The following is a 17078-nucleotide window of genomic DNA, read 5'->3' on the forward strand; positions in this document are numbered from 1 at the left end:
AAATTTGCCGATGACACAAAGCTGGGTGACAGTGTGAAATGTTAGGAGGATGTTATTTGAATGCAGGGTGACTTGGACAGGCTGGGTGAGTGGGCAGATGCAGTTTAATGTGGATAAATGTGAGGTTATCCACTTTGATGGTAAGAACGGGAAGACAGATTATTACCTAAATGGAGTCAAGTTAGGAAAAGGGAAAGCACAACGAGATCTAGGTGTTCTTGTACATCAGTCACTAAAAGCAAGCATGCAAGTACAGCAGGCAGTGAAGAAAGCTAATGGCACGCTGGCCTTCATAACAAGGGGAATTGAGTATAAGAGCAAAGAGGTCCTTCTGCAGCTGTACAGGGCCCTGGTGAGACCACACCTGGAGTACTGTGTGCAGTTTTGGTCTCCAAATTTGAGGAAGGACATTCTTGCTATTGAGGGAGTGCAGCGTAGGTTCACAAGGTTAATGAGACTGTCATATGTCGAAAGATTGGAGCGACTGGGCTTGTATACTCTGGAATTTAGAAGGCTGAGAGGGGATCTTATTGAAAGATAAAAGATTATTAAGAGATTGGACATGCTGGAGGCAGGAAGCATGTTCCCGCTGATGGATGAGTCCAGAACCAGAGGCTACAGTTTAAGAATAAGGGGTAGGCCATTTAGAACGGAGTTGAGGAAAAACTTTTTCACCCAGAGAGTGGTGGATATATGGAATGCTCTGCCCCAGAAGGCTGTGGAAGCCAAGTCTCTGGATGCTTTCACGAAAGAGATGGATAGAGCTCATAAAGATAGCAGAATCAAAGGTTATGGGGATAAGGCAGAAACTGGATACTGATTGTGGATGATCAGCCATGATCACAGTGAATGACGGTGCTGGCTCGAAGGGCCAAATGGCCTACTCCTGCACCTATTGTCTAATCCATTTGCCTGCATTAAGTCTGCATCCTTCTATGCTTTGCCTGTTCAAATGCCTGTCTGAGTCTGTTGGCTATTACACTGAGAAAGTACTGATATAAAGTAGGAGGTTCAGTGTATACTCAGGCTCATAAGTTAAAAATAAGTCACAATTCTAAGAATAAATACAGTCCCACATTCATAAGCAGTAATAGAAACATAGAAAATAGGTGCAGAAGTAGGCCATTCGGCCCTTCGAGCCTGCACCGCCATTATGATCATGGCTAATCATCCAACTCAGAACCCTGCCCCAGCCTTCCCTCCATACCCCCTGATCCCCATAGCCACAAGGACCATATCTAACTCCCTCTTAAATATAGCCAATGAACTGGCCTCAACTGTTTCCTGTGGCAGAGAATTCCACAGATTCACCACTCTCTGTGTGAAGAAGTTTTTCCTAATCTCGGTCCTAAAAGCCTTCCCCTTTATCCTCAAACTGTGACCCCCTCATTCTGGACTTCCCCAACATCGGGAACAATCTTCCTGCATCTAGCCTGTCCAATCCCTTTAGGATTTTATACGTTTCAATCAGATCCCCCCTCAATCTTCTAAATTCCAACGAGTACAAGCCCAGTTCATCCAGTCTTTCTTCATATGAAAGTTCAGCCATCCCAGGAATCAATCTGGTGAACCTTCTTTGTACCCCCTCTATGGCAAGGATGTCTTTCCTCAGATTAGGGGACCAAAACTGCACACAATACTCCAGGTGTGGTCTCACCAAGGCCTTGTACAACTGCAGTAGTACCTCCCTGCTCCTGTACTCAAATCCTCTCGCTATAAATGCCAGCATACCATTCGCCTTTTTCACTGCCTGCTGTACCTGCATGCCCACTTTCAATGACTGGTGTATAATGACACCCAGGTCTCGTTGCACCTCCCCTTTTCCTAATCAGCCACCATTCAGATAATAATCTGTTTTCCTATTTTTGCCACCAAAGTGGATAACTTCACATTTATCCACATTAAATTGCATCTGCCATGAATTTGCCCACTCACCCAACCTATCCAAGTCACTCTGCATCCTCTTAGCATCCTCCTCACAGCTAACACTGCCACCCAGCTTCGTGTCATCCGCAAACTTGGAGATGCTGCATTTAATTCCCTCATCCAAGTCATTAATATATATTGTAAACAACTGGGGTCCCAGCACTGAGCCTTGCAGTACCCCACTAGTTACCACCTGCCATTCTGAAAAGGTCCCGTTTATTCCCACTCTTTGCTTCCTGTCTGCTAACCAATCCTCTATCCACATCAGTACCTTACCCCCAATACCGTGTGCTTTAAGTTTGCACACTAATCTCCTGTGTGGGACCTTGTCAAAAGCCTTTTGAAAATCCAAATATACCACATCCACTGGTTCTCCCCTATCCACTCTACTAGTTACATCCTCAAAAAATTCTGAGATTCGTCAGACATGATTTTCCTTTCACAAATCCATGCTGACTTTGTCCGATGATTTCACCGCTTTCCAAATGTGCTGTTATCACATCTTTGATAACTGACTCCAGCAGTTTCCCCACCACTGACGTTAGGCTAACCGGTCTATAATTCCCCGGTTTCTCTCTCCCTCCTTTTTTAAAAAGTGGGGTTACATTAGCCACCCTCCAATCCTCAGGAACTAGTCCAGAATCTAACGAGTTTTGAAAAATTATCACTAATGCATCCACTATTTCTTGGGCTACTTCCTTAAGCACTCTGGGATGCAGACCATCTGGCCCTGGGGATTTATCTGCCTTCAATCCCTTCAATTTACCTAACACCACTTCCCTACTAACATGTATTTCACTCAGTTCCTCCATCTCACTGGACCCTCTGCCCCCTACTATTTCTGGAAGATTATTTATGTCCTCCTTAGTGAAGACAGAACCAAAGTAATTATTCAATTGGTCTGCCATGTCCTTGATCCCCATAATCAATAATTCACCTGTTTCTGTCTGTAGGGGACCTACATTTGTCTTTACCAGTCTTTTCCTTTTCACATATCTATAAAAGCTTTTACAGTCAGTTTTTATGTTCCCTGCCAGTTTTCTCTCATAATCTTTTTTCCCCTTCCTAATTAAGCCCTTTGTCCTCCTCTGCTGAACTCTGAATTTCTCCCAGTCCTCAGGTGAGCCACTTTTTCTGGCTAATTTGTATGCTTCTTCTTTGGAATTGATACTATCCCTAATTTCTCTTGTCAGCCACGGGTGCACTACCTTCCTTGATTTATCTTTTGCCAAACTGGGATGAACAATTGTTGTAGTTCATCCATGCAATCTTTAAATGCTTGCCATTGCATATCCACCGTCAATCTTTTAAGTGTCATTTGCCAGTCTATCTTAGCTAATTCACGTCTCATACCTTCAAAGTTACCCCTCTTTAAGTTCAGAACCTTTGTTTCTGAATTAACTATGTCACTCTCCATCTTAATGAAGAATTCCACCATATTATGGTCACTCTTACCCAAGGGGCCTCTCACGACAAGATTGCTAATTAACCCTTCCTCATTGCTCAAAACCCAGTCCAGGATAGCCTGCTCTCTAGTTGGTTCCTCGACATGTTGGTTCAAAAAACCATCCCGCATACATTCCAAGAAATCCTCTTCCTCAGCACCTTTACCAATTTGGTTCACCCAATCTACATGTAGATTGAAGTCACCCATTATAACTGCTGTTCCTTTATTGCACACATTTCTAATTTCCTGTTTAATACCATCTCCGACCTCACTACTACTGTTAGGTGGCCTGTACACAACTCCCACCAGCATTTTCTGTCCCTTAGTGTTACGCAGCTCTACCCATATCGATTCCACATCTTCCCGGCTTATGTCCTTCCTTTCTATTGCGTTAATATCCTCTTTAACCAGCAACGCCACCCCACCTCCTTTTCTTTCATGTCTATCCCTCCTGAATATTGAATATCCCTGAACGTTGAGCTCCCATCCTTGGTCACCCTGGAGCCATGTCTCTGCGATTCCAACTATATCATAATCATTAATAACAATCTGCACTTTCAATTCATCCAGTTTGTTACGAATGCTCCTTGCATTGACACACAAAGCCTTCAGGTGCTCTTTTACAACTCTCTTAGCCCTTATACAATTATGTTGAAAAGTGGCCCTTTTTAATGCTTGCCCTGGATTTGTCGGCCTGCCACTTTTACTTTTCTCCCTACTACTTTCTGCTTCTACCCTCACTTTACACCCCTCTGTCTCTCTGCACTCGTTCCCATCCCCGTTGTGAACTAACCTCCTCTCGCCTAGCCTCTTTAATTTGATTCCCACCCCCCAACCATTCTAGTTTAAAGTCAGCTCAGTAGCCCTCGCTAATCTCCCTGCCAGGATATTGGTCCCCCGAGGATTCAAGTGTAACCCGTCCTTTTTGTACAGGTCACACCTGCGCCAATAGAGGTCCCAATGATCCAAAAACTTGAATCCTTGCCCCCTGCTCCAATCCCTCAGTCACGCATTTATCCTCCACCTCATCGCATTCCTACTCTCACTGTCGCGTGGCACAGGCAGTAATCCCGAGATTACTACCTTTGCGGTCCTTTTTCTCAACTCCCTTCCTAGCTCCCTATATTCTCCTTTCAGGACCTCATCCCTTTTCCTATCTATGTCATTGGTACCTATATGTACCACGACCTCTGGCTCCTCACCCTCCCACTTCAGGATATCTTGAACACGATCAGAAATATCCCGGACCCTGGCACCAGGGAGGCAAACTACCATCCGGGTCTCTGGACTGCGTCCACAGAATCGCCTATCTGACCCCCTTACTATCGAGTCCCCTATCACAACTGCCCTCCTCTTCCTTGCCCTACCCTTCTGAGCTACAGGGCCAGACTCTGTGCCGGAGGCACGGCCACTGTCGCTTCCCCCCGGGTAAGCTGTCCCCCCCAAGAGTACTCAAACAGGAGTACCTATTGTTAAGGGGCACAGCCACCGGGGTACTCTCTATTATCTGACTCTTCTCCTTCCCCCTCCTAACCGTGACCCACTTGTCTGCCTCCCGTGGCCCCGGTGTGACCACCTGCCTGCAACTCCTCTCTATCAACTCCTCACTCTCCCTGACCAGACAAAGGTCATCGAGCTGCAGCTCCAGTTCCGTAACACGGTCCCTTAGGAGCTGCATCTCGATGCACTTGGCGCAGATGTAGACGTCCGGGAGGCTTGGAGACTCCAGGGCCTCCCACATCCGACACCGAGAACAGCAAACTGCCCTCACACTCATACTGCCCCTCTCCTCAAATAACAACAGAAAATGAATGCCAAACCTTTCTCGCCTCGCCCGTTTCCGCCTAAGCCCGTTGAGCCGAAGCCCTTAATTCTTCACTCTGCTCCCGGCTCACTCCGCCGCCCGCAAACTACGCTGCCCGCTGTGTGAGGCTCTGTTCCTTTTAAATTTGCCGCGCTGCACTGCCCGACGTCACACGCCTGCGCAGTCCTGCCTCTCTGAACGCCGTTGGAGGAAAAAAAAACAAAAATTTCAAAAATGTCTTTCTCGGCACTCCCACTCCGACTCTCAGACTTCCTTCTTCGAATCAAACCCGAAGCAGGATTTCTGCCCTTTTAAATCTGCCGCGCTGCACTGCCCGACGTCACACGCCTGCGCAGTCCCGCCTCTCTGAACGCCATTGGAGAAAAAAAAACAAAAATGAAGCTCACCAGCTATCCATCTCTTCCCCTCTGCCCTATAACATACCAAATTCCCCAAAAAGAAATAGATGGCAAAGAAACAAGAGAAACTGCATTAATTTAACAGACAAGAGTCATGATCGTGTTCAACTGTCATAATTGGGGAACAGAAAGATGAGAATGAGTCGGAAATTTACTTGAGGAAATCACAAGTAAATAAAGATATAAACTTGTACATGAAGGATGCTCACTATTATAGATATACAAGTAACAGCTATAATGTAATTTGGTGTAGGTGCAAGGACAATACGAACGGAGACAGCATCCATTCTAAATCCAGTACTACACAGGACTATTAAGGTCCATAACAGCTGCCTACTCAATGCTTAACAGGTAATATAACTTTCAACTATTATAAACTATTACTGAAATAATAGTTAATATTAATAGTAAATAATCCTGAAAGTGATGTACAGTTCATAAAGAAATGTATATATTTCAGAATATCTAGCAATCTGACGTATTACCATTCCTTTTTTTGCAATTACACCGGTGCTGCTAACTTAAACCTTGCTGAAATCCTAATATTACATCAAAGTGTACATGACAAATAATTGGAAAATGGGTTTTATTTTATACATTTTACATTGAAGTTTTTTTTTCTGGAAAAGTATAGGTGCAAGAGAGGTGAATTTATTAATTACATTCCTTTTTAAAATTCAGGTCAGTAGGAAATTATGATTCCTACAATAAAGCAGCACTCAACCCAAATCACAGCATCATAGTAGAATCTTGCAGCACAAAGTCTGATTATCTAAATGCAAAAGTATAACTGAAAGGTTGGGTAAAGTTAGCATGTCTGAATACTGCACCAAGCTCTTAATTCTTAACATTTTATACATTTTTGTTGAGTTCACTAGCATTCATTACAACTCCACGTCATGGCTATCCTCAAGGCTAAATTTAAATGGGGCAATCACAGGATCTTGCTTAGAACACTTGAAATTTTATTTCAAAAAGCTTAATAATGAAAAGCATGAGGGATTTCTTTCTCAAATAATAAGGATTATGAAAGATTTTAATTTGCTCCTAAGAAAAATCAGCTTGATCTGCTCGAATTAAAAGTACAGCATAGCACAGAAATGCATAAACTTTTTCATATTTCTTATTTGTACAAATAAATTAAAAAGGAAACAACACCATGAGACATCCTGAGATCATGAAATGTGCTATATTTATGGAAGTCTTTATTTTCTATGGCTGTAAAGTCAAGGACCTTGAATGCTTCAGAAGTCTTACTTTGATTGAAAGATACAGAACAGAGCGTAGATATGGAAAGGATATTGCCTCAGGTAGGAGAACCATGAACAAAGGGCGACTGATTTAAAAGAAGTCACTGAATGTTTAAAATAGACCAGGAGAAAATTCCTCTCTCGAGACTATTTGGAAATCTCTTTTCATCTGGCAATGTCGAAATGACAAGGGGAAGAGAGAGAGAATTGTTAACACAGGTGTAGGTTACCATCAGCTCATCAGCAGACAGGATTGCAGAGTTCGGATATTATCAGATTAATCACAACCGCATTAACTGGTGAAGTATGCTTGAGGGGACGTGCATATTTGCATAAACACAAGAGATTTTGCAGATACTCAGCAGGTCAGGTAGCATCTATGGAAAGGAATAAAGAATCAATACTTTGGGCCAATACCATCATCAGGACCAGAAAGGAAAAATAAAAAGGTGGGGGGGGGAGGGGAGGAGAAAGAGTACAAGCTGGAAGGCAATGTGTGAAGCCAGATAAGGGAGAAAGTAGACTGCTGGGAGAGTGGAGATAAGTGAGAAGCTGGGTGGAAAGGTAAAAGGCTGAAGAAGATATCTAATAAGAGAGAAGTGTGGACCCTGGGAGCAAAGGTAGGAAGAGGGGAACCAGAGGGAGCTGATGGGCAGGTGAAAAAAGGGATGAGAGGCAAACAGAATGTGGAATGGAAAAAGAGAAGGGAGAGTGGATAAACTATTGTAATTTATAGAAACAGATGCTCATTCGTCAGGCTGGAGACTACCCAGACAGAATGAGAGTTGTTGCTCCACCAACCTGAGAGTGACCTCATCATGCCAGTAGAGGAGGCCAGGGATCGACATGTCTGATTGGGGATTGGAATTTAAATGGTTGGCCATTAGGAAATCTTGCTTGTTGTGGATGTTTTGTGGCAAGGGTAGAATCCCAAATATATACATCACTTTGGCTGGGTATAAGTCAACTAAGGATCAATAATGAGCTTTCTAACTGCCAAAGCCAAAAATTACATGCTCAAGTCCCTTTACAAACCTAGAATTAGAATTTTTCCAGAGGACAATGCCAGAATGTTCACTCAAGATTCATAAGAATTCATAGGTCACATAACAATTAACCCAAGTGATGTTTTTCAAGGAGTACCTTAATGAAATAGGGCAGTTTTAGGAAGATGTACAAACCCATTCCAGAATAAATGTTCAGAGAACAATATGCAAGTTTACTGTATATCTACAAGACAATGGGTACAATACAAAAACAATCACCCCTTTTAGCATGCATTAATAACCTGTTAAGCTTAATAACCTGTTCAAGACAAAAGACGAAAGGCTTAGAATGTCATGCTATGAGGTTACTTATGTGAAACACGCTGGTTTCCTCAACTACATAAATCTTGGGATGACAATCTCCAGCCCCGCCAAATGTGTGAGATTGAGGGGTGACACCCCCCAACCCCCCCATTTGTGTGGATGCTGCGTAATTCGCTACCCTGTTACAAATTAATGCCACAAAATCACAGACAGTACACTGCACATGATTAAAGGAATTATATTTATGAATCTTAACTAAAGGGTTAGTAAAGAATAACAAAAAGAAAAGGGCCCATTCTAATTAAACAGTCAAATGTGCACAAGTTGGAGCTCATCTTGAACTTCTCTGTCACTCACGCGCTGGGCCCTCGGTCAATGTGAAAGTACACACCACCTTCCGAACGTCGCTCGCAATCCATCTCAAACAAACGGTCTCCCACTGGATTGTATGCTAGGACCGGTTCTCCTCAGTGTCTTCTCTCTTCATCTCTTCTCAAACAAAAGCTCAAGACTAATCTTATTGTCCCTCACCAAGAAAAACTTCACACTAATTGAATGGCACACATTCCACATCATCCCTTATCTCCAACAATAACCCAAACAGGCTGAAAGCAGCACAAACAATTCTCAGAGCTGCTAAATGGAATATCTACAGCATAACAGTAAAGATGTGAACCAGGGCACTACATATGAATTACCTGATTGTTTACTTGAAGCTGATCAAATCTCTAATCAACTCGGATATGAGAATTGCCCCATACTAATGGATGCTAAAGTCCAAGTTTCTTTGAACAAATCCGGACAAAATATTACACAGGATAACTGTGGATTCCTTTTACAAGAAGATGGCACCAGTGAACAAAGCAACCAAGGTGACATCCTCCAGAAACGACTTCTTTCACGTCTTTTTTTCTTTCAAATGTAGTTTGACTGTTGGAGCCTGTGATATACATTTTAGAGCTGATTGAACGATCTAGTGCTTTGCTACCTCCAAGGGTGTTCCATGAGGCTACAAACAAAATGCCTGGCCTCAAGGCCAAGAAGCTGGGAGATGGGACTCCATTTCTCGCTGATTAAGGCACTGTAGCAGATTGAAATTATCGAGGCGAGTGGGTGTTCAGCGCTGTCCACCAGCCTCTCGCTCACTGTGTGTGACAGTCTCTCTGCCTCCCCCCGCCAATGCTGTCACAGGAGTGCTGGAGTTCTCAGCAAGGTCTAATCAACACTTTTTGCGGATTGGAGTACACGTTATGATGTGATGTGTGTCTCTCACTTCTTTCTTTGTTTGCTACTATGGACAACTTGGATTCAGGATAGCCTGCAGATAACGAACACTGAGCTGAACCGAACAGCTTGGAGTCTTTTGATTTTGTGATTTTCGCTCTTTTTTTTGTTGCCATTTGCGCAATGTGTTTTTCTTTGCACGTGGGGGTTAATATTTTTCTTTGAATGGGTTTTATGGTTTTTCTTTGTTTTGTAGCTGTCAGTGGGGAAGATGAATATCAGGGTTGTATAGTGCAGACATACTTTGATAATAAATGAACTTAGAATCTTTGAATCTTGCATTTCCTCTGGATTATTAAATTAGAATCTACAGAGCATGGCTCTTGTGATTTTTCAGCCTAAATGTTGGGTTCCAGAAGAACTAAGACAACCAAGTATAAAATAGCATAATTTTTTCTGATCTAATCTCTTTTTAATATTATAAATGCCCATAGTTTGTGCATTTGGTAGACAAAATTTTATTTCCTTAGGTCCTCTTTCTCACATCAATTGAAAATATTGTTTACACAAGCATGCACGTTTCTATGAGATAAAACTTGCCTTTTTACTAGAAGTAATGAAGCGCAGCCAGAATCAAAACAGTGTCAGTGCTAAAGTTCACCTGACAGTCAAACTGTCAATTCTCCACATTCCGACGCCCTCAGTTGCCAAACAGCACACTACTGTTTAAATTTAACAAGAAAATGAACAAAAACAGCAAGCCAAAATGGTTTTACATGCTCCTGTACCCTTTTGAAAAAGATTCAGTCTTTGGAACAAGTTAAAAAGCACGCATTCTTTGAATGTTAAAGGCCCTGTTTTTGCAGTATTCGCCTGCATATACACTGAAAAGAGGAATTTCAGTGAGGAAAATGTAAAATGTGGTACTGCAATAGAGTGGCTTTTGATTCCTTATTGACCACCAAAAGTGCACTTAAGATATCTACAGAAACTTAAATCAGGATATTTATTCAATTAGCCTAAAAACTGTATAGTCATTTGTATTACCAAAAGTAACATGTAAAAACAAGAAAAACGAAACCGCTCATGGAGCCAAACATTGATGGGGATTCATCAGTACAGATCCCAACACAGTTCCTCCAAGAGAGATCTGTTGTTTCTAGATAAATATATTTTGGCCTTTGCTTGTTTCAGGCAGCTCTTTGCAACGAAAAAAAGTTTTCTTGAATTTCACTATCATTTACAAATCTTACAAATGCTACAATATGACATTTATTGGTGGTATCTGTTGACTCAGCAACCTGGATAATTCAGGAGGAAGAGACTGATGTCACAGCTGAAGTTGGGCAAGTCCATTCAATGTTTGGAAAACATACTTCATGCTCATTAGTCTACCATGCCCCCCACCCCTGTGCGATATAGCGCTTGTCAATTATCAGCAGCCTGCCCTATCTCACGTCAAAAACTGAGAATGGACTCAACCAAATAAACATGGTCCTACTATGCACTGCCACACTGGGCTTAGAGACCTTGAACGAGATTGCTAACGGGGCTGCTCGGTCACTGCCCATCACTATGATCCCTAGCATAGTGCGTTGCAGTGAAGTTCAAAAACGATGCTTATTTATTTTAATCATGATCTCTCGCAGAACTCCTGGCGACCTCACACGTAGTTCTATGGTTCCGCGGAATCCTGGTTGAGAAACCTGCTTTAGATAAAGGTCAATTCAACCACTACTTCCATTTGTGGGAGAGCATAGTTTTGAAAAACTATGGCTTTTCAGGACCATAAGACAATGGAGCAGAATTAGAACATTCAGCCCATTGATTCTACTTCTCCATTCCATCATGGCTGATTATCCATTTCAAGCTCATCTTCCTGCCTTCTCCCCATAACCTTTGATGCTCTGGCTAATAACGAACCTATCAACCTCTGCTTTAAATAGATCAAATGACTTGTCCTCTACAGCCATCTGTGGCAATGAATTCCATAGTTTCACCATGCTCTGGCTAAATAAATTCCTCATCTGTTCTAAAGGAACACCCTTTTACTCTGGTGCTGCACTTTCTGGCCTTGAACTCCCCAACCATTGGAAACCTTATCTCCACCTCCACTCTATCAAGGCCTTTCAATATTTGGTAAGTTTCAATAAGATTCCCCCTTCATTCTTCTAAACTCCAGTGAGTATAAACCCAGTACCATCCAAATGCTAATACGTTAACCTTTTTATTCCTGTGTCATTCTCATAAATCTCCTCTGAACTCTTTCAAATTCCAGCAAATCTTTTCTGAGAAATAAGACCCAAAACTGCTCACAGTTGCCCAAATGTGATCTGACCAATACCTTATAATGTTTTATCATTACATCCTTGCTTTTATATTCTCGTCCTCTTAAAATGAATAAAGAACATTGCGTTCTTTATTTCTACTCCTTTATTTCTTCTACCAAGGTGCATGACCATACATTTCCCTACACTGTATTACATTTGTCACTTCTTTTCCCATCCTTCCAATCTGTCCAAATCCTCCTTCAACACTACCTGCTTCTCCACCTACCTTTCTAACATCTGGAAACTTGGCCACAAACCCATCAATTCCATCATCCAAATCACTGACACATAATGTGAAAAGAAGTGGTCCCAAAACCAACCCTGCCAATCTTCTGTCTACGCTAGAATCTTTCCTGTAGTACTATGAGCTCTTACCTCGTTTAGCAGCCTTCTGAAAATCCAACTATTGCATACTATGCCCAAACAGCACCTAAATAATTCAGCCCTTGAGCCGAGTGATTAGATTCAACTTAGTTTTGATATTAAACACAGACAATTTATTTTATTTTGAAGGGTTAAGGGTAAACCAGTAAAATTAATAAAGCTTTATAAATCACCATCTGAATTAATACTGACAATAAAAGTCTGACAGCAATGAGAAACCATCCGTTACCTTTTTTCCCCAATGTCAGCTATTCTTGGGTCAAATCCAGCACAAATGACAGGGGACTGTAATATATTTAAATGCCATTTTTGCTTCACTGAAAAAAACTAATGTGCATAATTATCTTCAGTCTTTATATCTCCCTATAATATAGTATACATTAGCTTTAGATGAGCAGCTTTGTCTAAAAATCATGTTTTAAACCAGAAGTGTACTCAAATTTAATTTAAACAATTTAAAATTATTTAAAATTCCATTTTTATTTAAAATAATTTAAATAGTTCAGGATAGCTTAACATGAGAATTCACTACTTGTAAACTGACCAAATATATTAGATAAAATAAAATTGCAAAACATATTAAAGCATTTTGGATTACAGGTTGAAACTCTCTAGACTGGCACCCTTTCAACATGATTGGTGCTAAACCACAGAAATTGCCCCCATTCATCACCATCTGAGCAAGAGATCTATTCTTTTTTAAAGTTTGAACATTTCCCCCCATCACAGAAGGATTCCAAGAACTGCCAACAATCCAAAGTTTCTGCAAGTCAGAAGGACTGTGGGCTAAAGTTCACCAAAGTTGTACTGGTAGGTTAATTAACTACAGATTAGTACAGAGTTTAGCAACACACAAAATGTTGGAGGAGCTCATCAGGCCAGGCAGCATCTATGGAAAAGAGTAAAGTCAACGTTTTAGTCTGGGGCCCTTCATGAGACAAGTGAATAGCTGGACTACAGAATTACAATCTGTATATTATTTACTAAATTAATCTTGATAAGAATAGTTGCTTATGATAGCACAGAACCCATAACTTTAATGCTGTGTATTCATCCACAGATGCATTTAGTGGTGATTATTTACCCAGCTGCTCAGATTTTTTAAGGGTAATCTCTGATGCCAAAGTACATACAGATGGCTTAATGTGAACTATTTTGCTTACACAAATAAAGGAGGATAATCCCAATTTGCAGAAAGAAATTAAACATTCATTAAAAATATACCTAAACATATATGTGTGTCAAAATTAAACAAGGATCAATATTATCAAAATTGTTCTCCTTCCTGATACTTCTCATTGCAAGTGGAACAAGTGCCACACCTGCTCCTACACCTCCCCCCTCACTACCATCCAGGGCCCCTAACAGTTCATCCAGGTGAGGCGACACTTCACCTGCAAGTCTGTGGGGGTCGTCTGCTCCATCTGATGCTCCTGGTGTAGCTTCCTGTATATTGGGGAGACCCAACGTAGATTGGGAGACCACTTCGCCAACACTTACACTATGGCCATCAGAAAAAGCAGGATCTCCTGGCAGCCAACCATTTCAATTCTACTTCACATTCCGACATGGTAGACCATGGCCTCCTCTACTGCCATGATGAGGCCACACAGGTTGGAGGAGCAACACCTTATATTCTGTCTAGGTAGCCTCCAACCTGATGGTATGAACATCGATTTCTCAAACTTCTGGTAATTGCCCCCACCTTCACCATTCCCTGATTCCTTCGCTCACCTTCTCTCCTTACCTGCCCACCAGCTCCCACCCTCTCTTATCAGATTCCTCCCTTCTCCAGCCCTTTATTTCTTTCACCAATCAACTTCTCAGCTCTTTACTTCACCCCTCTTCCCCCCCATTCCTTGTTTCACCTATCAACTACCACCTTGTACTTCCACCCCTCCCCCCACCTTATTGCTCTGACTTCTCATCTATTATTCTGCAGTCCTGAAGAAGGGTATCAGCCTGAAATGTCAACTGTTTACTCTTTTCCACATATGCTGCCTGGCCTGCTGAGTTTCTCCAACATTTTGCCAGCATCTACAAATTTTCTCCTGTTAATATTATCAATATTCTTATTGAAGATCTGAAGCTAAACTGAATAACAATTCAATGAAATTCAATGTTGATAGAGCAAGGAAAGCAAAGAAAAATAGTCACTTCTATTTCAGATACAGACATCTTAGTTTCGTCTCGGTAATTCAAAATCAGTGAGAATGGAATCCTGAGTTGGCCCATCCCCCAGCAATAGAGATACAAGGATGACAGAAAGAGAAAACTGGATTCCAACAAAATGCTGAAAGTAAAAGACTGCACAGATTCAAAGCACATGATGCAATGACGATTCAGTCACACTCTTGATTACAGAGCCAAGCTTCATAAAAGCTTAATGATTAAGCAGCTGAAAACACTTCAATGATATATTGAATGTATATTTGCGAAAATCGACAGATTGCAGTGTTCATAAACCTGAGTGCAATTCAAAATCACCATTTATTTCAAACATTTTTACATGCAAAACGTCAACAGTATCAATGACTCCCAGTAGAGAAGGAGATCAGTTCTTTCCTAGTGATTTTATCAGTACTTTATTTACGATGATTATAGTGAAATATTTCGCTGTACAAACATGTGTTACTTCAAAAGGATCTACTTTGCATGCTTAAAGATCAACGTTCCCTCTAATTCTTTTTTGCAGCTGCATGGACCAATCATTGCTCTGAGCAGATTTATTTATTTATATTTACACAGTCTGAAGACTGTGCAACACTTTCATAAAACATAATATAAAAGAAAATACCAGTTGCGCAGCAACAAAGACTGTGTGACAGGAGTATTTCAGTTATTGTGCAGCCGCACACCTGAGCAGCTTAGAGCAGGGGGTCCCCAACCTTTCTCGCACTGCGGTCCATATTGACAATATTCTCGCACTGCGGTTCATATTGACAATATTCTTGCGAACCGGCCAACCGGGGCGGGGTTTGGTAGGGTTGCCAGCGAACAAGATTAGCAGTCAAATACGTTGGGTTTACCCCAAAAAATAGACTACAATGACCATGAAGCCTTGCGCGGGCACCAGTGCGCATGCGTGTACGTGTCGATTTTTTTCCTTCAATTCATTTTTGGCGATTCTGTTCGGGGGGAGGGGGTGTTAATCACAAACACAATATAGGTGATAAGTGGCTAATACACAATTTCGTTTCTAAAAGGGTTTATCTAACGCCTGTAATATTAAACACACAGCACATATTTTCCTCGCATGAATATAGTCATAAGTCAATTATCAGGGGAGCTTGAAGTAAGTGTTGAACGAACTTCCAGTAGAAGTGGTAGAGGCAGGTTCAATTTTGTCATTTAAAGAAAAATTGGATAGGTATATGGACAGGAAAGAAATGGAGGGTTATGGGCTGAGTGCAGGTCGGTGGGACTAGGTGAGAGTAGCATTCGGCATGGACTAGAAGGGCAGAGATGGCCTGTTTCCGTGTTGTAATTGTTATATGGTTATATAAGTCAATAGCATCATAACATTTTAAGTAACGCTTGGATATTAAACACACAACACATATTTTCCCCGTATGAACATATAAAATCATTGCAACACACCAATATTGCTGAATCAGTGGGAGCCCTGGGCTTCTTTTCCTGCAACAAGACGGTCCTATCGAGGGGTGATGGGAGACAGCGACACTCGAACGGGATTCCTTATGTCCAGTCTATTCCGCAATTTAGTTTTCGTTGCATTCATTGCAGAGATATGTTGGAAATGGAAGCAACGTTTTCAGTGCTTTTGTAGCTATCTCAGGATAATTAGCCTTGACTTTGATACGGAATGCCGGCAGAGATATTATGTCAAACATACTTTTCAGCCCGCCGTCATTTGCAAGCTCGGGGAGCTGATCTTCTCCCCGCGCTTACATGGATGACGCGCAGGCAATGACGTCGCGTGCATTCAAGCTCAACAGTGGGCGTGACAGGGAATGAGGAAAGGTGCAGCTGCTCCTATCGCCAAATCATATCGTTTCCTCACGGCCCGGTAGCGCATGCTTTGCGGCTCGATACCGGTCCGCCGCCCCATGGTTGGGGACCGTTGGCTTAGAGGAACAGTGTTAAAGATACTTCAGTGAAAAAATAAGGACTTATCTCTTACCTGAAAAAGTATGAAGATGAGAAACAGCTCATATACAACACTGACACATAACCAGAATCTCCAGTATGCTGTAAGAGAGAATGCCCGAAGACAGAAAATGTTAGTTAAAATAATTAATTTTAAAAGGCAGGTTGGCAGACAACTGAATATTGTTAACACAGCCAGCTATATTCACTTAGTGACCACTTTATTAGGTACAGGAGGAACCCAATACTGTATGGCCATTAGGTGGATGGTCATGGGGTCTTCTGCTGTTGTAGCCCATCCACTTCAAGGTTCAATATGTTGTGCGTTCAGAGATGATCTTCTGCGTACCACTGTTAAGGACATCCAATTTCCCCTGGGATCAATTAAGTATGACCATGACTATGTTGTAACAGTGCTTATTTGAGTTCCTGTCACCTTCCTGTCAGCCTGAACCAGTCTGGCCTTTCTCCTATAATCTCTCTCATTAACAAGGCATTTTTGCCCAGAGAACAGATGTTTTTATTTTAAAAACACAATTTCTCTGTAAACCCTAAAGATGGCTGTATGTGAAAATCTCAGAAGATCAGCAATTTCTGAGATACTCAAACCGTCCCATTTAGCACCATCAATGATCCCACAGTCAAAGTTACTTAGATCACATTTCTTTCCCATTCTGATGCCTAGTCTGAACAATAAATGAACATCCCAACCATATCATAGAACCATTTAGAAAATACAGCTCAGAAACAGGCCATTTGGCCCATCTAGTCTATGCCAAACCATATAAACTGCTTACTCCCATCAACCTGCACCAAGATCATAGCCCCACCAAACCACTACCATACATGTATCTATCCAAACTTCTCTTAAACA

General features: G+C 41.7%; 1 protein-coding gene across 2 annotated transcripts in view; it reads right to left on the minus strand.

Moving 5' to 3' along the window:
- ptdss2 (phosphatidylserine synthase 2) overlaps window positions 1-17078 on the minus strand; it is a 78093-nt gene that overhangs the window by 29490 nt on the left and 31525 nt on the right. For both annotated transcript variants that reach the window (XM_072272258.1, XM_072272257.1), the window contains exon 4: window positions 16239-16306. In XM_072272258.1, coding sequence (XP_072128359.1) covers window positions 16239-16306 — 68 coding nt within the window. The remainder of the gene's footprint in view (window positions 1-16238; window positions 16307-17078) is intronic.

Source organism: Mobula birostris, chromosome 11 (assembly GCF_030028105.1).
Source record: "Mobula birostris isolate sMobBir1 chromosome 11, sMobBir1.hap1, whole genome shotgun sequence".
Classification (NCBI taxonomy): domain Eukaryota; kingdom Metazoa; phylum Chordata; class Chondrichthyes; order Myliobatiformes; family Myliobatidae; genus Mobula; species Mobula birostris.